The following is a 22,409-nucleotide window of genomic DNA, read 5'->3' as shown; positions in this document are numbered from 1 at the left end:
AATGGAGTAGGTGCGAGTAGGAGACAGGTACACTTTAAGAATACAATTGTTCTGCTGCTAAACCTAAAATATGTTTTTTGGGGCTACTCCAAATAAAATGTTATCTCTAATATATATGTTCATTGGAGTTTATCTTTTTTTCTGACTTTGTCTTTTTATTTCTGAGGACAGATAAAAATTGCTTATGTAATCTATGAATAACTCAAACCTGTTATCTGTACAAATAAAGACCAAAACAGGCCTCCAATGCCACCAGGGAAGCCATACTACAGCAGGGGTAATTGGGCTATTCTTTATTGTGGCAATCACGTTATAACTGTAGATTAACAGTGCACTTCTGGAAAATCAATTAGAATTAGTATGAATACATTTAAACTTTATTGAACTATGTATTTGAATCCACGTCTTTAGGAAGTGTCTCATATATTATGATTATTCAGAGACAGCCAAAACAGCTCAGTGCAGCAGTCATAACTGGAAAATGTCAAGGACGGTTAACGTGTATAAGATATAAACTTACACTCCTGTTATCATCGCACAAGGTCCACTAAATCCTTTACAACCAGTTATCACAGCCCTTTAATCCCTTTGGCAAAGAACTGGTTAATGCATGATGTGCAATAAAATGAACAAAGAAAAAAATGCATAAATAACGCTTTTGTCCTGGAAATGAAAGACTAAGAATGAATCAATCATGGACAAATCTTACACCAATGACTAACATATGTACTTTAAAGATAAATTACTACAATAGGATATATTGAACGATTAAACATTCTTCATAACAATACAAAATCTCTACAATAAAACTTCTTTTAAAAACACATTTAATAAGTGCAACGGCAAGTGCACATTTTGTTGTCATAACATCTAAATGAAGAGCATACATTGAGGAAGGCATTACCTACAAAATCACAAATCCCTTTTACTCAGACGATGACCAGTTTGCTCTTGGTCCTCTCCTTAAAAAAGGGGCCACCTTGCACATGAAGTGTCTGAAAATGACCAATCTAAGGTTAGTTATGGAAAAAATGGCAAGTCATGACCCCTCTGCTGCCAGGAAAAACAGCAGCATCCCCCGGCAGTGAAAACACCTTCTGCTTGTCACTCTTGGCCTATTTCATTACCACTTCCATATGGAAGTGAAGAAAAAATCATTGAGAATCTCTGTTTTAAAATCTGGTTGGCAGTAAACAAAGTATTATATCCGGCAATCTAAAAAAATATATATATATATAATTGTAATATTTTCTCCCTCTAACATTACCTGTATCTTACACACATTTTGGACAATAATTGTTAAGAGTAGACGTGCCCCTTAACTCAATACAGCGCAATATGATGGGGTCTCAAATCGTTTAGTATATAGCTATAACAAACAACTAACAGGCTTCCTTTACTAATGCTGATGATGCTTTACAAAGAATAATAATATATCTGATGTCACGCGCGTGTGTGTATGTATATTTATTTTCAGGTGACTTGGGATTTATCTTGCATATCTTTGAAATAATTTGGCAACATTCCTTAAAGTAGGAATCAGCAAATATTAAGTTGAAAGGATGAACAACTATTCTAAGAATGTACCACAAGAGCCCATTTGTGCGGTTTTATTTAAATATAAAAAAAGAAACATATTTCCACTGGGTGCACATCGAAACACAGGGACTGTGCTAACAGTAAGTCCCCAGAAGTGTCCCAATTAGAAAATGGACAGAGCGTGACATTACTACTATTACAACAAGCCACTTCAGGTGCTACATTTAATTAGGACAAAGGGCACACTGCATGAAGAAAAGGGCATTTCTGCATAACCACACCTATGGAGAGTCCTCTAAGGCACTGCTGAATAAAAAAAAGGGTCAATTAGAAATTCACGGCAAGAAAATGTGAATCCTGAGTGTTGGGAACAATGCTCGCACCTCACTATTTATTTTTTGAGAAATAATTTGCTAGGTCCCATTTGATTTGTAAAACTATTTTACGCAGAGTCTTCCACGGTCGTAGTTGTGAATAGATCTATTAAATGCATATTATGATGCCAGTCTGACATACATTAAAGCTATAGTGCAAATCTGTTTTCTGGAAGGTCTCTTTTTTGCTCTACTAGTGACATGTCTTAGGCAGATAGTTTTTTATTTTAGAAGCGAATATGATGTACAATATATTTTCTTTTTATTATGTTCGGTTTTAATGTAAAGTCCAATGTCTATTGTTTTGCCAATAAATAAAAAAATAACTTAACAGAGTGGTTGTATTTGATTACACTTGCTAAGGGTAGCAAATTTCTATTCTATGTTTTCTGGTTAACAGGTAAATGTTAATTTAATGACTTGCTGCAAATAACACAAATGTGGAGAACCGCATAGCATCTATTCAGTTAAGTGTTCAATCAATCTAGAGTAGTATCGATTATCATGGATCACTTCCATCTTCTTTAATACATGTATATGTCCTCCCATATATGCATATTTTAGCACATGGCATGAAGGACTGAAAGATGATCTGTGGTATATGACAATATGTCAGGATATACCAGTTTCTGATAATCCTGCTCTCAAAGCAGGAGAGTCAACTAGGAAAATCTCACATGTCTTGGACCAGAATGGAAAAGACATGACGGGTCCTCTTGATGTCTGTTGATCAAACCTGCACTAGCCAAAAAGGTGTCGGTGAAGTTTTCTCTACCCCTAGCCAAAGCCCAGGTCTGTTGCTTTTACAGGCCCGGCTGAAAACCAGGAGAAGCTGGTAATCCCTACACCATCACCTTTTATTTGCTTAAATCAGCACTAAATCCACCTTAGTTGGTACAAACAAATTAATTTGCAAAATGTAACATTGCTGTTATTAAAAATGTAACCACTCATTTTATAGACAGGAAAATAATTAAAATGAAACACATTAAGTAAAAATAAACCAACAGATCACAAAGATATAATCTTGGACAGAAGGTTAAATTAAAACTAAACCCTAAAAACCATTGGTTGTAGAGAAGAATGAAATGCACAGCCATGTCAGAACAGAGCCATGCACTGCAAAAGTATAATCTCAAACTCTGAGTGATTCCCATATTCCAAGTCACTGACTTGGAGCAATTAAAATGCTATGTTATCAGAAAATTGTGCAACTGTAGACTTTAAACTGTTTGCTTCTTTTTTTTTTTTGCTTTTACATTTTTCCCCATGATTAAAGAAATAGCGAACCCAGTTGGGGAAAAACTGTAGATTGCATTAAAAGGTTAAAGTCAGTATAAAGTACACATTTATCACCTATACATGACTTCTACATGTATGAATTAATGTCTGGTTACATGTAGTTTTAAACTTTATTACTACTACTTTTTTGAGTGTAGTTTCACTTTAAGAATCTCTCTTGCAGAGAAAGTTAGAATGATGATGAAACATCTGCTTTTTGGTTGCTACAGATTTGTGCTATCTTTGCCGCTTAAAAAACAAAACAAAAAGATAGAAAAGAAAAAAAAAAAAGAAAAAGTATAAAAAAGGTTTGATTACAACAGACGGAGCAATCAGCCCAATCTGTAAATTTTAAACCAGTCCCTAACAAGTTATACTACTCAGCTGTGTCTGATAAATTGCCCCAAAACGTAAACTGAACAAAGAGATGCTGGATTGGCAAACTAAGCAAAGAGGTGATGAATGGGCAAACTAAACGAAGAGGTGACAGATCGGCAGTCTTAAACCATAATTATGTATGCGTTAAGCAACATAAAAGGAACAAATAAGCAATTGTCCGAACCTTACATCTAATAAAAAATACAAGTTGTCTGCACACAGTGAAGGCAACCATTTTGCGGGCTGGATCAATATTTAGCTTATCGATTCACTAGGAACTAGTAAAATAACTAGGGCTTGAGACACTCGTGCCTTAGATTTCATTGATAACATTGGTACTTCGTGAATCGATAGACCACACTCTGATGAATATTGGCACAGCCAACAAAACGTATGCACAAGTCGGGAGAAAGTGGCTAGCACTAAGGCACTATTACCTCAATGTCTTATATTTAATTTGGTATAATTTTATGTCAGATCTTAATCAAAAGTGTCAAAAGTTCATAGTATAAACCTGGCAAGTATTCATCAGCAAGTATTGAGGTCAGTGGTTTCTGTTTCTAGAACGTAGAATTTTTTCCCAAGTCAATAATTCTATCACTGGATATAATGAAACTATTCAGTAAAAAGTATGTAATTATAAATCCTTCACTACTTAGGTAGCTTCCAAGTATGCTTTCTCAATGGGCCAGAAGCATAAGTGGGTAGAAAAAGGTACGGCAATGGCACATCACCATTTAAAAAAACAAACAAAAAAAAAAAAACACGTAGAAATGCAGTTCCTCTACCTAGGTTCTTTCACAGAGAATATTGTGTGCTTATCTACAAGACATCAATTACTGGCTTTGTTTAAAGCAGAGTCTCTTCGGATATCCTTTTGTATTTTCTTCCAAAAGTTAGTATTTCTACTTGGCCGACATTCAAATGTCAAAAAAAGATTCATTAAGCAATTACAACTGCTCTGTATCCAAAGGAGAACTGACAAGACTGAAACAAAGCAATTCTTCTGTCAACGAAATGACTGAAGCAGTCTGCACTCCAACTAGGAGCGTGGATCACAGCTTGTCAGAACGGAAACTGTCCTCTATTGTAGGGTCAGGCAGGACCATGTCAGGGTCACTTAACATGCTCAAACCATCCAAGCTCAGAGGTCCAAGTTTCAGCTCATCATCCAACTGAAATGTATTATCTGCATCAAAGCCCAGCTCAGAAACACCTGCAACCGCATTACCAATGTCCTTCGATAAACTGTTGCTTGAGTCATCTTAAAGAAATAAGAAATACATTTTATAAAATCACACTTTATACATACCAAATGCACTACATATTTTTATAACTCTATATTTGATCTCAGCAGTGCAATCAATATTGCAGCTTCCACTCATATTGATCACTGCATGTTGTAATAGATTTTCACAGGAAAGTGAAACGTTTTGCTTACAAACAGTATGTATTTCAATTAACTCAAACACACCTCAGCCAAAAATATTTTATGCCCAACCCTTATTAAAGCCTAATCTTATTGGTCTATAACTGGGAAATAGTAGCTGGATTTGGTGCTGGCTGGATGAGGCTGTCCTATATGAACAAAAGGCGTTCAAACCCTGTGCATGCAAGTTCAGGCTGGGGCATTCAAATATCTTAAAATGTATATTAATAGGCAAAGATTTATGAGGTACCGGTAATTAAGTTAGAAAATACCAGGCTTAATTCCTTTATATGTGCATAGTGGCATAGTGAAAAGCACGGCCATTCAGTACAAAGAAATTGCTGACCTGTTAAGATAATGTTTGGAACGCTCCCCCCGTAGTTGGAATACAAGTAGTTTGGCCTCATCTGGAAGGGATCTTGGAGATTTCCATGACTCCCTCCTAGTCCCATCATGGCTGCCTGAGAGTATTGGAGGTTCATGTTTGGATCAAAGAAAGCATTGTTGGGAAGGGAACTGCTTGGACTTCCGTACATATCATACTGTTCTTGCTGAATAGAAATAGAGAAAGCTTAAACCAGTTTCAGTTTTAGGCAGATACATTTTAAAATTCCATATTCTAGGCTACACAACGAGCAGTGAGGTTAATAAATTAGGTAACATCTGTAGAACATAATGTAGACATTTTAATAACTCTGTACCATATGGCAAATGGGACCTCTTTCTAAAGACATTGCTACCTGTAAGCTATTTAATTCAGAATTGGGTTCCATGTAATAACATACTATACAGTACTGTGAGAACTCATTCAGTACTTTGAAAGACTGTAACCAGGAGGTGCTCATGAGTCTGGTATATTGTACTATTCCTACTTTCTGAAGAAATATAACTTACATAACCCCCGTAAAACATTTAGATTGAGTAGAATATTAAAATATAAACTTGTACTCTGTTTTGATGATCATGAGTAATTTTAATCTGCTGGTCTTTTTCTAGTCTTCCAAATTCTGACACCCAAGGCTGTCGTGCATTAAGTTTATGGGCAGTTCACAAAGCAGCAGCTGAAGCAATATAAGGCTAACGAATAAAAAAGCTGAAGGACAAGCATTGCTCCTATGCAGCTTTACACAAACACATATCTTCCAGGGCTGGATTTAATGCTAGGCAACCTAGGCACTTGCTTAGGGCCAGGGGGCCCAATGGGTGGTGGGGGTGCCAGCAAAGAAAAATAAATATTGAGCCCAAGGGAGCAAAAAAAAAAAAAAATATCACTGATTGCAGTGGCCCCCGGCAGCCTCCTCTCCTCCTTCCTGCTCAGTTGCGTTCCACTGAACCTCGGGCGTGACATCATCACGCCCAACGGCATATTCACTGAAGACTCAGAGGAGCGGAGAGGAGCAGCGTGCGACGGGGGCAAGAAAGAAAACAGAACAGAAGATGAGATGAGAAATCATAAAAGAAGAAAACAGAAGAGAAGACAGCAATAGAAAGGTAGGCAAACTGACGGAGGCACAATGGCACACTACAAAAAACGGGGAAATAAATAAATAGTTCCCAAAAAAGTGTGAAGGGGCACAGAGGTGATGTGAAGGGGCACAGAGGTGATGTGAAGGGGCACAGAGGTGATGTGAAGGGGCACATGTGATAATGGAGGGACAAAAGTGACAACTGCTAGGTTGTTACTAGGTACGTTGGTTGTTGCTGCTAGGTACGTCCGCAATGATGCAAGCCATGTCCCCAATGATCTGGCCACACCTCCTTTGACTGCGGCAAATACTCCTTCTACTCAGCTATAGGGGTATATGACATGCTAAAATAAACATAGTGCTATGGATTGTTTAAGGGAGGGGGGGCCCCCAACCAGTATCTTGCCTAGGGCCCCATGAGGTCTAAATCTGGCTCCGATATCTACCACACAATGCATACACCTTCTAAGGGGAATCCTGCACCGGATATATACAAAGTGTTCCACCATGCAAGAAGATTTCTCAACTCTGTCACAAACACCAAATATTTTATTCAGAATTCCTGCTAGAAACCCTGTTACAACCAAAGCAATAAAGTGAAACTGATACTCACAGACTAGTGAGGCATTCAGAGCCACATTATACAAGGAAAAATTAGTGAAGAGATTTTCTTGATGTTTGGAATGAGACTTATGTAGTGTCAAAAATGAATTATGTTGGTGCAAGAGTGGGGAAACATAACAGACAGCAATAAATATTGTTTTGTGTAAGGGTCTCAGACAATCAAAAATTAAAATCAATTTAAGAGTGAAAGAACCAACACTAACCTGCTGCCATAGATACTTCCCCTGTCTCGTATGCTGTTGCTGATCAAAGAAGGCATCGGCAAAGAAGCCACTAAGAGAGTTCTATTAAAAGAAAAGAAAAAAAAAGTAGTATTAGTATATTGATGTGAATGAGTTCTCTGTACAGCGCTGCGGAATCAGTGGCGCTATATACATAAATGGTGATGATGATGATAGTATAGAAACAGGGTAGTTGATTCCTTGTTTTGCGGGGGAAGTAATTTTCACTTCCTTGTCAGGCTGGTGGTGGTTGTGCTTATGTGGGGTTTATGGGTCAGACCCAGGTCTAACAGACGGAAGACTGCACCTTTCTGTGTACCAGTTTTCATAGGTCCTCATTTCTACTCCCAATGTGGAGGCACACAAGATAAATTTATAGACTTGTACATACATTATGCAAGATTGCACAAACAAATATGCTCTACCCACACCATTCTGCAAATGCTTTCCAAGTTCTATTACCTCTGTGAAGGTTTACAAAGTAACCATAGTGACAGAGTTTAATAAATATGTTCCAACTAATATATATATATATAGCACTCCATTTTTGTAGCAGAGCAGCACCATATGTAACATTTGTGTTTTAGAGAGTAGCACATGGCAATGAATAACATCATTCCCTGTGTGCCCTCACCCCAAACAGACAGCTCCAGCAATGGCCCTTCAATGAACGGCTGCGCAAAGCTGCTGTCCAAAGGCAAATATGGAGGAAAGAGTGGAAATGCACTGCTTTCTATATATTTTCATTTATACATAGACCCCAATTTTCTGATATATTATATTATTTAATAACAAAGTGAAGTGTTATTTTGGTTTTGTGGGGAATTTAAGAGACTGCAGTGATCCCTTAATTGGTCAGAAGAAACTCTCTGGGTACACGCACCACAGGTTGAAAACACTGGAAACTACAGATACGTGTTTTACCATCTACTTAAAATGAACCTATCACCATGGAGCAGCTTGTCAACTGTTTTTTTTAGTCAATTACTTTTGCACAACCTTCATCACCTTTCCTACCAGTGACATTCTATTTCACATAGGGATTGGGAGATGGGCTCAAAATCTACTCCAACAATTGATTAACAACAAATACAAACATAAACAGGTGACCTCCATCATTGTAATGTGGGGGATAACCGATCCATGGTGTGCGATGGGGAATATAGAGTGTAAGCTCCACTGTGGCAGGGACTGTTGGATTAATCGTAAAGCGTTGTGCAATATGTAGGCGCTATATAAAAACAGTTAATAGCAATACAAAATATTTTCGGAATATGTGAGCTCACAAGATCTCCAATTAGAACTATATATTTTGCTTCAATAATTTAGAGTTAGTGAATATTATAGGTTCCATCAGAGACGACAGAGCACTGAGAGCAGTAATAGAGGAGGATCTGAAAGAATCATAATGAAGCAGTTGATTATTAAAGTGATAATACAGATTATTACAAAGTCATTAGCGGAGACTGCCAATGAGGCAATTTATAAATATTAGGTGGCACATTGCTATAGCTTTCCATGTGCAATAATTTGGCAAAGGCAGCAATATATCCACATACCCTATATAATATCTTGTTATATGATGTTCTACATGTGTTTAACAAATCATGTAACAACAAATTAAATGAAACTACATGTAAACATAAAAGCTGTTCATGGACCACATAATGGTAAAGACTTTCCTTTCACTCGTTCATTTACAAACTCTTCACATAATAAGGGAAATGAGTGATGTACTATTTCTCTGTATCACTTCAAGGTCACTGTGATATCAGATAAACGGACCTACGGATGTAGCAACGGAAATAATCTCTTCTTTAGTGTTATGCAGCATATAACCACATCGAGCTGCAACGTGTGGACTTCGCCTACTCAACAGTGCTTATGTGAGTGCCGTGTGCCTCAGAGAAGAGACAAGCCATGCACAGTATGACTTATACTGAAGATAACAGGAGTGCTAGCTACATATATTTCTACATAATCATACTCACGTTAGCCAAATTTAGGTCCAGAGGAGGGCAGGGCACAGGTGAAGGAGGCTGTAAGTTTTGAGACTCTGTAGCGTCGTGTGATGTATGTTGAAGTGGATGCTGGGACTGCTCTTGGTATAAAGGATAAGGTGGAGGAGGCTCAAGCGGAGGGAGGGAAAGAGGATTCCTGTCCATATTATTAATACCCTAACAAAATAAAACAATGACTATAATGACCATTGACATTTTTAATTAAGTGCACATATTAGATGCATACTGATTTTTAGGGATTCTTATTGTTACTCTCACCTGTCACCCATTACTCACAATTAAATATATGGAAAATTACTAAATACATAATACAATCTTGAATAAGTCACTTAATAAGCTACAGTAAGAAATGAATGAACCCAATAATGCATGGCAGAGAGTAAAACAAGAAGATTATTTCCTATTTTTGAAAGCTTAGTGTAAGAGGGAAGTTTTTTGTTTTTTTTTAATTAGTATCCAAATAAACTACCTAATTTCTCTCTTACCTGTGAGTTTTGTAGCATGTTCATTGGGCTAGTGGGTGAAAACTGGCCACTGACACAGCGATTTGACTCGCTGCCAGGCGTCAGGGTCAGCGGGCTAACAGGTGTGTGTCTGCGCCTCGGTGAACTACCAAGAGCAGCCGTAGGGAGAGAAGGATTGCTGAGGGAGGCCAGACGGAGAGACTGGTGAAGTGATGGGTTGGATCGGCCAGACGGAGGTCCATGGTTGTTTACAGAAGAGGCAATAGAGCTGTTGTTCAGTGTTGTTTGAATGGATGGATTGCTACGAGTATTCTGCAAACCTGAATAACAACAAAACAAAAAAAAACAAAAAAAAAAGTACAGTAGCTTTACAAACCTTTTATTAATTTTGCAGAACAGGCACTAGCACCACACTGTCTTTTAGGAAATAGAGCAGAAGTTGTAGGCACACAGCCAGGATGGAGAAACCGCACACTAAATGGAGAACAGTGATGAAAGTTCTACTGTAACTCGCTTGTTTCCAGCATACCTGCAGGTTTAATTGTTATTTCATCTGCCTATACCCTGAACAGTATAGAACAGTTCTGTTATTTTAATAGCCATGCACCTGTTATATGCTATCATACAGCAATCTCTTTACTGTTTATTACTGAAGTCTTAAGTCCAATGAAAACCTGTAAAATAACCAAGTCATTTATTCTGGGATTTCAAGATGATAGGAATTAGAAAGATCTGACTTTTCTCCACACAAGCCCCTATTCACGGCCATATAATGGGGGTATTATCAGGAACTGCTTGGTGGAACTTGAACGCTTGCATTTTGAAGTCAGAGAGTGGGCTGTCTGGCACAAAGACCCTATTGAAATGGGAAAGCTCTCCGTGTCTTTTTTTTTTTTTTTTATCATCACTACTATTTCTGGCTCACGCTTTAGCTCAGCCTCTACTACTTGGTTGCCAATCGAGATCTATGTTTCACATTTATTTCATATCAGCTTTGGCGTATACTAAAAGGGGCTAAACAGTACCTTTCCTCAGTACCAAATAGCTGTACAAATGACATGTCCAAAAAAGGCATTGCAGATGCAATTCACATTATTATTTCTCCTTTCTGCACTGTGGAGACACAGGGTGAGGAAAGCCTTTTTTGCATGTATAATATACTTGCACAAGTTCTTTAGAGAAAGTGGTGGTATTTCAATAACTTACATCAAGCTGAAACAGTTTAGCTAGTTCAGAAAAAAAGACCTTTTAAAACTGCACCTTTCTGGAACAGGTTAAACCTCCAATGGTTTAGGTGTATTCTATTTTAATTCTAGGCCAAGTCCAGTTCTACATTTTTTTTTTTTTAGCTTTTGTAAGAAATTTATAAGCATTTTCTTCACGTGGTCGCATCCAGGAGAGTGACATATTAGGTAGTGCTTGTTTCTCATGACGGCACACAAGAGTATGCGTTTTCATTTTAGAATTCCATTTAAGTGAATAAAGATTTGGATGGCTCTAGCAGTTATACAAGAAAAACTGCATTAAATCTGTTCTCTTCCACATATTCCCATCACAGATTATTCACTGATTTAACAGTGAATTTAATTTAAAAATTATGCAAAACAGACCAAATATTCTTTTACAACTTTTGCAGCGAAGGGCTAACTCCGCTGGTGTGCCTGTCTACGAATAAACTGCACTATTTCCGAAAAAAAATAATAAACAGACTGCTCACTGACCTATTTCTGTGAGCAACTCCCATATGACCTTTAATTGACCTATTAAAAACAATTAAATATTATTTTAACAGACAATATTTAACTTTAAAATGTTTTCATGGTCCCCAAGTATATGGCAATAGAACACATGCAAGTCAATATATAAGTACTATTTGTAACTGTATGAAAGATTTGTTGTGCTTTGTTCCACGCTAAGCGAGAATTCAGGTTTGTATACTTTTGTCCATCTCACTAAACAATGTTAAATTTGATGTCAAGCACAACATGATGCACACTGTGCTTCCAATATGTGATATGGATTATAGACCAGGAACATAGAAGTGTCTTGACAGTTTTATGCAGTATTTGAACTGTATTCATGTGTACTAATAAGGGGGTATTGCTTGGTTTAAAATAAGATCTAGAAGCCCAAGAACAGTCATGGCCAAAAATATATATATATATATATATATATATCTATATCTCGACTCCGCTTAGAGTAGAAGGCTGTAGGTCATTACATTATCCTTTATGTGGAGGTATCTGAAAATGTCCATAAGAGTGTCTTTGACGGAATCACTTAAGCTTTTAAACTTTTGTTGTTCTGTTTTATTTTAATTTTTTCCAGTGCCACCTTAAGAAAATGTTGTATAATCATTCTGTATTCTCAGCCATGATAATTTCCTACTCTATTCAGTTGGAAAATATGTAAAAACAGTGACATATTATTGTTGGATACACTAAACCACACCCACTGCTCGCTCCTTACCAAACGTAGTGGGGAAAACTGACTAATGCATTGGAGCTGCTCGGTTAAACCAGACACTCACCGACTGTGTCATCTGCACAATAACAAGAGGGTAATGACTGGTCACCACCAGCACACTGACAATTCTAGAGCAATATGTAGCTGCTGCAGCACCTCTGTCGTTCAGGCCGAATCCTTTCTGACTACTGTGGTACAAGACTGCTGTGTTAACCAAGGCCATTAATGCTGGGCTCAATGCAGGACAACTGGGGATGGATTAACGCATGAGCTTTAATCTATAGGTTACAGAAGCAGAGCAGTGCAAACACATATCCCACAAATGTAGTAATTGTACACTCATAGCCAAAAGTTTTGATAATGACACAAATATTTGTTTTTATTTTTAATATCACTGACCTGGAGAGCCACTGATCCCCAGGTGAGTCATAGCAGCAGGGAGCCCAACTGTGCTATTCTCCACACTCATATTGGCATAAGCTGTGTCATCTGGGTCCAGCGGGGTTGGCAGAGGAGACGGGAAATGCAGGTTAGTAAGATCTGGCAGCGATCCACCTGTATTTAGGTTCCCTTGGAAATGAGAGAGACCGGTGTTCTGATCAGAAGATGGATAGACTCTGCAGAGAGGACACAGAAAAATCAATTTCAATATCCGTATAATGCAGGTAAACAGGTTTGAAATATACAGAAACCACTGTTTCCAATGACACCATATCCATTTGTATTTTTACAAACACTTGGGTGTGTTGCATTTGTATTGCATTTTTCCCAAACACATTTTGCTCCATTCAATGCACATATCTCAAGTTAAACACATTGGGAGAAGCCTACAGTGAACTCAAATGACATCAAGACACTTGTTACTAACACATGACAAATAGGCTTAACATGCGTTTTCACCCACTTTTCTAATGGAAATGCATGGAGAACTAGTAACACTGGATATAGGGATTTAGCTGGAAAGGGTGCAAGATAAGGGTATTTAATCTTGATTTGCCCACCTTAACACAAATATCTGATGAAAAGTCCTAGCTTAGTGAGCCAAGGCTACAAAGACCACTACTACAAGCAGTACAGTAAACTACAGTCACACCATGTTTATTCTTACATAAAAAAACATTAAATGTAATTTATTTATTTAAATAACAGTACAGACAAAAAGAGAAAGGTAGAGACTGGCTCAGTACATACTTGATGCCTGGAACTTCACAAGATCGGGGACGAGATGTCATAGACTGCACCTACACACAACAAGAAGAGAGGTCAGCTTAAAGTTTATACAAAGCCAGTGTCGCAAAATCTAGTTTCCACGAACTATAATGGAATGGCTAAAAAAAAAAAACAACCCTATATTTTATATATACTTTGTATAGGTCTAATGCCTCACCAATCATTATAGTGCAATTTTGTTTGTCTTTGGCTAATAATCCCTTTATATTATGCAGAGCCCTCCTGTCTATCTTATTCATGTGTGAAAATCCCCACACAGCACAAAAGCTTGGGGACCCGAGCCTGTGGCAAGGGGTAGATCGCTGGGTGCAGGGAAAAATATCATGGCTAGGGTCCACCAATATGAAAGAGCAAGCAGGGACAAAACTCAAAACTGCCCATCATACTGTATATTTTCTCTAAACAAAGAAACATTTTCAAACTAGAGTGATTTTAAAGCACATCTTTCAAAACACACATTCATATACATACATCTATCTATATCACACACACATTATATATCTCTATATATCTATCTCCACCTACTGGGCTAATTGACCAAATGTTTTAAAAAGAAAACAAATATTTATCTGAGGGGAAAAATCAGGTTCCCTTCTATATATCAATGCAGTATTTTATTTGGGCCGTGACATTCAATATTCTATTTCATAATATCAGATTTATGCTCTCATCCTGACAATATCAATATTGCATTGATACATAGAAGGGAACCTGATTTTCCCCTCTGACCAAATGTTTTAAAAAGGAAACAAACATTTACCCATTAGCCCAGTAGGAGGTAATTAGGTTGAGCAGACCCTTTATGAGGAGAGAAGCTTAAGATGCAGATCCTAGACATCCATTGTTTTGATCGTGTATTCCACTTCCTAATTGACTTCCTTTCAATAGGTAGTGTACACACAAAAGAACCACTAGGTGTAAATTAGAGAGCGATGTGCCTAGGTGAGAATCTTGTAGCCCCAGGTAAAACCTAAAGGCTCTTTATGCAGGTATTTAGAAATAGTAACTTCAAAGAGGTGCCTTCATATTTCGGGAAATGCACGTGGCTCTCCGTACTGAGAGGCAAAAAACACACAAGGGTTTTAAAACATAGATACCAACTATACAGGGAACAGCCGTAGTCGCATGTATTTCAGGATGAAATCTGATATTATAAACCCATCATATTTGGTATTTAAATGTGCGGGAGTTATGACTGGTTTATTGAAGGGGAAGTTATGTCTCTGGGATATATCTGAGAAAAGATACCAAAAGGTAAACACTTTAGGAATCGTTTTGAAACAAACCCTAGGTGCCACCAAGGGGACATTTCCCCCCCCAACATTAGCATCCACACTGCCCTGTGAATGCCGTCCCATTTCATTTTGCTTAAAAACCTGTGTTGTGAAGGGACAAATCGTTAGCTTCTTGGGGATCAATCTAATTGAAGGACTGTCCATCTTTTCTGATTACCCCCAGGCATACACATTATTATATGTAGGTGATGCTCTGTACTTTCATCCCATTTGTTGTTATAACTGTTTGCAATTTTTTATTTGTTTGTCAAATCTTTATTTTTTATTTAATTGGTTTTTTTTTTATTATTTGTAAGCCATGTACTTTTTGTATATTAAATCTAACAATTTAATAGTTCTGTCCTTAATGCTCTAAACAAATCCATTGCCTGTTTAGAAGAGAAATATTGCTTGGCTGGATTAACTCTTTAGAAACCAGTGTGTGAATGGTTAACTGTTTAGCTACCAGAGCAACGAGTGTGCGCAAGTGGGTGATTAAGTCATAGGTTTGCTACGGGCCTTATACGTAGCTGGTGGTAGTTGCCGAGAGGTGTGGAGCGTGCGTCTGTGTTGGGAAAGGGACCAGCGAAATCTGTAGCCTGAAAGAGAGGCGAGTGTGAGAGTTAGGCTGGAATCCTGTGTCTTCCCTTACAGTAAGCTTCCAAGTCACGAGTGCGCAGAGGGAGGTTTGTGACAGATAAACTGGTTCAGGAGCGGTTTCCTGACAAAATAGAGGTGATATATTGTATGACTGATGGAATATATGATAATATATCTAATCAGGGAGTAGCTAGAGGGGCTTATCCCTGACATGCATACATTTTCCAGGTGAAACGGCACTCAAGGATTTAAGACAGTATAATACTTTTGTGTGTATGTATGTATATATATCACATGATATCCCAGAGAAAAGTAACAAAAAAAACAAAACAGAACAAAAAGATCCTCTGTACTCTCCATGTACAGACTGGGGTGCAAAAGGGGTTTGCCCACATTGTATAGACAAAAAACAGTGATACTCTGTAGCTAGTGATACTCTGTTAAGCTGACCAACTCATATTGCAATATGTGGAACTAACATTCCCTGTTTTTAATATAGAAAAGTAGTTAGTACGGCATTAATTATGTGTTTAGAGAATGCAGAGTATCACTGTTTTTAGTCTATACAATGTAGGCAACCCCCTCTTGCACCCCAGTCTGTACATGGAGAGTGCAGAGGACCTATGTCTTTTTTTTGTTTATACAATGTAAGTCCCATCTCTCTTGCACCCCATTCTTTACATTCATTAACTCCAACTTGAGTCTTGCAAGTCCCAGGTCTCCCATGGCTGCTAGTGCATGGGAAAGACTTGCCTTTAAAAGCTGTATGTAGGTAAGCCTTTAGTCCAGATAAAAAAAGCATAGCATTTGATCATGTTAGGACTGACCAGAATGGGAAGACTTTGGCGTGAGTTGGTAAGTTTAACATATATTACAATATGTGGACTAACATTCCCTGTTTTTGTATATACATACATATATCTCTCTGCTGCTCACCATTGAGAGCACATCTAGTGAGCATCTGCCTCTCAGTGAGAATTCTGCTCTAATACTCCAGGAACATATTAGATTTACTACAGAGTAGTGTAAGTGAAACAATGAAATAACCCAGGAACAGAACTACAGCACAACCAAATAATTACGTTTTTCAAAGACTCAAACGGAACAATCCCAGAATAGAGACATTAGCATCAAAGTGCAGGAAATTAGTACGGCCAAAAACAGATGCAAACAATTGCAGGATTTTCGAAGGGGAAAAGTATAAAATTATATATAGGGGGGAAAAACTAACCAATGCAATTTTAAAGATAGCAGTTAACTTAGTTCTATGGAGAAAGGGAAAGACTACATTGGTTCCATCAGACATTGATTTTATAATGACTTTACATACTACAGGCGGATGAAGAATGGACATCACATTGTGGGATAAAGCTATCTAATATAAAACTATACAATATAAAAAAATAAAGACACAAAAGCTTTTATTGTTGAAGAGATTATTGATAATTCCTAGTGAGTCAGTCTGGAGGACTACAGATAAAATTAAATTATCTTATTACTGTACTGCACCTTTTTGGCTTCCCATAGCTGTTTGGGCAGTGGCTTAGAAACAGGCAGCAGATTCTCTTCAGTCAAAGCACTGGGAAAGGAAAAAACTAAAAAAAGAAAGAAAAAAGTTACTATTATGTGCAGAACAAGTGCTGCAAACAATCCTAATGATAAATATTTCTCCAACATAACTTACAGTGTAAATACATTAATACCCCTCATGCTGCCCAGTGCATAGCGACTGGAAATATTATACTGAACATATTGTACACCCATAAAGATTTCCATATATATACTAATTCAAATGAAAACCTATTTATTTGCAGTAAAACTATGCTTGCATAGTACTTATCCCCAATGCTTGTTTATTTATTAAATACACTAACACAAAACAAAAGTCAACATTCAGTGAGTTCCTTTAAATATAACTAGTGCATGCATTTGTATTACCCTTGCATCATAAATGAAAGTGCCGAGTTGTTTTAGAGAGGAAATAGGTAGTGTCTGGGTTACAGATTACTACCGTCACTTTACACTACAGAACTGTAAATTGATATGGTCACAAAACAAAAAGAAAAAGGCGCCACAATTTTACCTTCTCCCAAGTTGTCCAATTCCCTGTCCTGTAAACTTGCTACAAAAAAAAAAAAAAATGTAAATAAGCACAACAGACCTCTCAAATAGTGTATCACGTAATTGAACTCAATTGTTACAATAAGGAAAAAGTATTATCTGCACTAGAATCTCCCATGCAAAACATTTTACGTGACAATGTCAAGGTACCGGAGGCAGATCTAGCGAGAGCACATTGCTCCTTGCCACTTTACCTGCAGTGCTTGGAGTTTGGCTAAAAAGATAAGCAAGCAAATCATTTTAAGTATGGCTGTTTTATTTCCCAATTAAAAAGGTGCTTTTCTTCCTCTTATGGGAGGGTTAAATAACTGGAGAGAGTAAAGGGGGACATCTGCAGAAGTTTGAGTGGGTTGTATTGGAGGAGGGTGCTAGTCTGGGGAAAGTCTCTAGAACAACATAAAAAGGTATAAAGTCCCTTTAATGGGTCCATTCAACGGTGCATTATGCTGAGAGAGTGCCAGACCTATGGAAACTTTATACTAAAATATATTTCGGAATGCATTTCCCCAGACTTCAATACAGTTAATACATTTAAAAAAGTGTCTGATTAGAGAATGCAAAAATTTGGTCTGAAAGTGCAGCATATCAAAAGTTCAAAGTGGGAAATCCTTCAAACAAACGCTGGGTTTGAATCAGACCGGGCCCGTCTCTGTGTATCGTTCATTTGTTCTTCCCATGTTTGTATGCACTTCTTCTGGGTGCTCTGGTTTCTTCCCAAATGTATACTAGCAGGTTAACTGGCATTTGACAAAACATGTATATTGTGTATATGCCTGGTGTGGTAGGTAATATATACTGCAAGCTCCACTGAGGCAGGGATTGATCAGAACAATAAAATATTCTTGTAAGGAGCTGCGCAATTTGTAGGCACTATATAAATAATGGTTTATAAACAATCTGTTTGTGTGTTTCATAAGCATGTGCCAGAACATTCCCTTATTTCATGGAACTATATTTTACGGGGAGGAGTGGGGAACGGGGGATAAACATGTATACAATCATATATATTTAAACATTTTATCACATAATATCAACCCATTACATAGTCAATTTCATATGTAAACTCCTGTCTCTCTTTAAGAAACAACATATACAATGTATATAGCAGTTTCTAGGATATCACATGGTTTGTGGCTTTTTTTGTTTGTCTAACGTGGTGCAACTAACTAAGTAATTGTGTGTCTATTTTTCTGTCTAAATTATGAACTATTTCTGCTGCATAATTTTCTTTGATATGCAGAGTTTTAAGATTATCCTTATTGAAAATTAAAATGTACCTATTTTGTTTGACATAAAATCCCAATTGGCCATTACTACAGATGATCGACCGTTTCAAATATGTTCAGTGGAATATTATCCTTATTCAACATTTAGCCAGAAAATGTCACACGTTTCGCTGGCATACTTTAGGTTACCCAGTCATACCCCAACACCACAAAGCAGAATGCAAAATCTACAAATACAGTGGGAAACAAGCACTGCACAGTCGGTCTATTCTGCTGCTAAATTAAATCTGTGAAAAAGTTCACTTAACTGCCAGGAAACACTGGATCCAAACTAATCACTAGGGGATTTGGGGATGACTCGCCAGAACACAAGAGGTCCGTTCCTCAGACCAGAGTGGTGTCAAAATGCTACCAGATATGCTCTGATCCCTACCGGACCACTAGAGGAAGTTTAATTTTTTTATTTTTTTTTAAATACAATCTAGAGACATCCCCTATAAATATTACAAATACAAAGAGAAGCTGTTCTCTGGCCAGAAGAGATAAGTGCTAGTGGTATAAGTAGTAGCATCCTGAACTACAAGTGCTGACTTTAGTGCACTTACACAACTAGGTGCATGGGCAGGGCTTCTACAGGGGTTTTTCCAATTTTTTACAAAGATTAAAATAATGAAATTTAAAAAAAGTTGCAATTGTCAAGTATGGTTGAGTCAAAGTGTGGTTTACACAAAGTGTAAGACAGTATCTAACAACTGGTAATTGGTATTTGTGACCACTTATCCAGCAAGTAGTACTCAAGCAGAAGCAGACGCTGAGGAGTGTTTACACTGGTCACACTAACTCCGCCAATGGGCAGGATGGAAACCGTTTAACAAATATGTCCGTCAAAGGGCTCCCCCTCCAATCCCACCCACGTGAAAGGAATCCACAAGACTGGCCATGGCCAGCTATTGCATGGTGAAAATGGCACCTCATTCTAAGTAGTACAACCCCAGGAAACATGTCACCCTTACAGCTACAACTCTACATGCAGAATATACAGAACAAAAATAAGTAATGATATTACAATTCTCACACAAAAATTCTACACTTTAAAGTAACTTAAAATCTGTTAAACATAGATAAAAGAGCTCATGTTAACATTTTCAAAACATATACATAGACATATACACACCATGAATGAACCGGCATGTTTGACATTGAATATCATTTGTAGTAGTAGTGTAATGCAGGTTATTATGCTCATTTATCAGTCATTTACTGCAAAAGGTGCTTAAAGACTGGATGAAATATCCTTTAATTGATCTACTGACAGGTAATATGTTGTGTTTTAGTATTTATCTTCCTCAAGAATAGTCCATTCATTTCCAATCTGGAAAGTGCCTGAAACTTACGTATAGATTTGTAAAAATTACTTACATAAAATAGCTATTCTATAAAAGGTGTATTATAGGTTTAATGGTACATCACCATTAAATTGGGTTAACTTAACTATATTAGTCTCTCTAGCTACTATATATGGAAACCTAGCTTCAGGCAATTCATAATCGGATACCAAATCACCACCCTCGTCTCAGAAACAGCACTTTCACAGACCAGACCGGTGAACAGAGGCATATGATCTATTATTTTGTATGATGTCAGTGACTGCCACATAGACAAGCAACATACAAAAGGCAATAAAGTACAGAACGCAGTGCAATATGAAAAAAACAAAAAACGGAAAGCATTAAGAACTTAATGCATTTTATAAAATGTTTCCATTGTTTTAATGCTTTGAGTTACTCCTTATCAATTGGTTGTATAAATATGTGGATACAATGCGCGTTCCTAAGTAGAGGTGCCATACTAACTGGTTTATTGTGTGCGCGTTTTTTTTTTGTGTTTGTTTTGGGTTTTTTTGAGCAGAAAACGCTGTTAAATGTCAGTTGTTTTTGGAAGCGTGTAGCCTCTTCAGAGAGAGTATCTCTATACCAACTGCCCGAACAACAGGACATAATGTCACTCATAAAATAACACACAATTAAACTTTACACAGTGACAGAGGTCTTGATGTGGTAATGCACCAACATGCAAACCAACAGTAACACAAGCTGCATAAACGATAACCAGATCAGTACCACTCAGAAGCTATTTTCAGTGCTTCCCCCATCTCTCGGTCACCAATAAACTACTACTTGATCTGACAGTGTGACATTTAGAGCAATCTCATTTCTTTATCAAGTGTTCAAAGCAGACTGACAAACATGTGGTTTGCGCTTCCAGGAAGTTTACAATCATTGATCTGTGGTTAAATATCATTTGGAACACAAAGAACTGGTATTTTAAAAAGCTGATTGAATTCAATGAGGACTAACATATAAAATAAGTGCACAGGTTGATAAAATAACTGAAGAAATGCATTGAAGCTTTCTTCCTGCTGGTTTCAACAAAGGTACTTCTCTCAGAGAGAGAAATGTGTTCAAAAGCAAATTTCTACTCTATGCTATACTTGTGTATATCAATGAAGCAAGTATACAAAAATCTCACTTTTAAACAGATATAGGTCCTTGTTAGCAATGGAGTGTGATGTAGTTGCTGTGTACATTTTCTTTGCTATAAACGATTCTTAAACTACATAATGCACTTGAAAAGGAAGCCTACTTATTCTAATATGCATTTGCATTTATTAATGCTTACATTTGCTTCTGCCCAGATAAGGCTTAAAAGTGATTCTGAGTATCAGACAACAAGAAGGTCCATATTGTAAGCATCAATATATAATGTGGTAGCATAGAACACACTGAATGCCTCCAAATTGGACCTTCTTTGAACGGATGTTTCTGCAGAACTTAGACTGAACACTAGAGGGGGATCTCCAGATTACCTACTAAATTGAATAGCTTTGATGATGCTGGTCAGAATCTGGATAGTATTGCAAATTCTAAACAGGATCTCTAGTGTATTTGTATTTAGAGTGTTAGGGCATTTTTTAATTAGGTAAAGGCACGCCAGCAATTTATAATTGCAATGGAAGTATAAAAATACCAAATACACAGATTATAGATGTACCTTTTTCCCTTCTTGCTTAAAGTGGAATAATTAATTCTGAGCTATGGTTATGTAATACAAGCTCCTTTAGTACTGTCAGACAAATATTTAATTGCCATATGTTTACATTATATACCCATTGCTGGTCTTTGGAGCTAAGATTTATAAACATGAAAACAATAAATAAATAGCATCAACAAAATGCTCACATGCCTTGGTCATAAAAGCACAATAGAAGTTATCATTTTCAGGCACCAAACTTCCCTTTCGCATTAAAAAAAAAAAATTGTACAAAAGTTTGAGAAAAGCAATACACGGTTTTGTGAAACTCAAAAATACACCGAAATTGAAATGAATTTACCAGTCCTTATCACAGCCTCAATGACATGCAAGCCTAAATAATTTGGGAGATTTTCAGAGCAGATCTTGAAAGTAATGTATGTAATTTAAGTTTCTAAAAAGATTTGGATCTACCAAAAACAAAGCTTAACGCAGATATACAACCATGGTTCTCTAAAACAAATACTCCTTTATCCTCATTAGCCAAGAGGGCTACTTGGCCATCTCCAACACCAGAACGCAGCATACACAAATAGGTGCCTGGGGAATTTCAAAACAAGTCGGAACCGTGTAAGCACAGTGCCCCCTGTTGGACTGCAGAACTT

General features: G+C 37.2%; 1 protein-coding gene across 3 annotated transcripts in view; it reads right to left on the bottom strand.

Annotated features, from left to right (window-relative positions):
• Positions 1-166: 166 nt before the first annotated feature.
• The window catches only part of CRTC3 (CREB regulated transcription coactivator 3), a 74,743-nt gene continuing 52,500 nt past the window's right edge, over positions 167-22,409 (bottom strand). For 2 of the 3 annotated variants that reach the window (XM_075207886.1, XM_075207888.1), the window contains 9 exons: positions 17,451-17,489; positions 16,877-16,962; positions 13,455-13,504; positions 12,663-12,880; positions 9,819-10,117; positions 9,304-9,489; positions 7,295-7,375; positions 5,348-5,552; positions 167-4,836 (listed from right to left, as the gene is read on the bottom strand). In XM_075207886.1, coding sequence (XP_075063987.1) covers positions 4,628-4,836; positions 5,348-5,552; positions 7,295-7,375; positions 9,304-9,489; positions 9,819-10,117; positions 12,663-12,880; positions 13,455-13,504; positions 16,877-16,962; positions 17,451-17,489 — 1,373 coding nt within the window. In that variant the 3' untranslated portion in view covers positions 167-4,627. The remainder of the gene's footprint in view (positions 4,837-5,347; positions 5,553-7,294; positions 7,376-9,303; positions 9,490-9,818; positions 10,118-12,662; positions 12,881-13,454; positions 13,505-16,876; positions 16,963-17,450; positions 17,490-22,409) is intronic. The other variant, XM_075207887.1, reaches the window with a different exon arrangement.

This window comes from Mixophyes fleayi, chromosome 4 (assembly GCF_038048845.1).
Source record: "Mixophyes fleayi isolate aMixFle1 chromosome 4, aMixFle1.hap1, whole genome shotgun sequence".
NCBI lineage: Eukaryota > Metazoa > Chordata > Amphibia > Anura > Limnodynastidae > Mixophyes > Mixophyes fleayi.
This window is presented reverse-complemented; position numbering and strand designations above follow the sequence as displayed.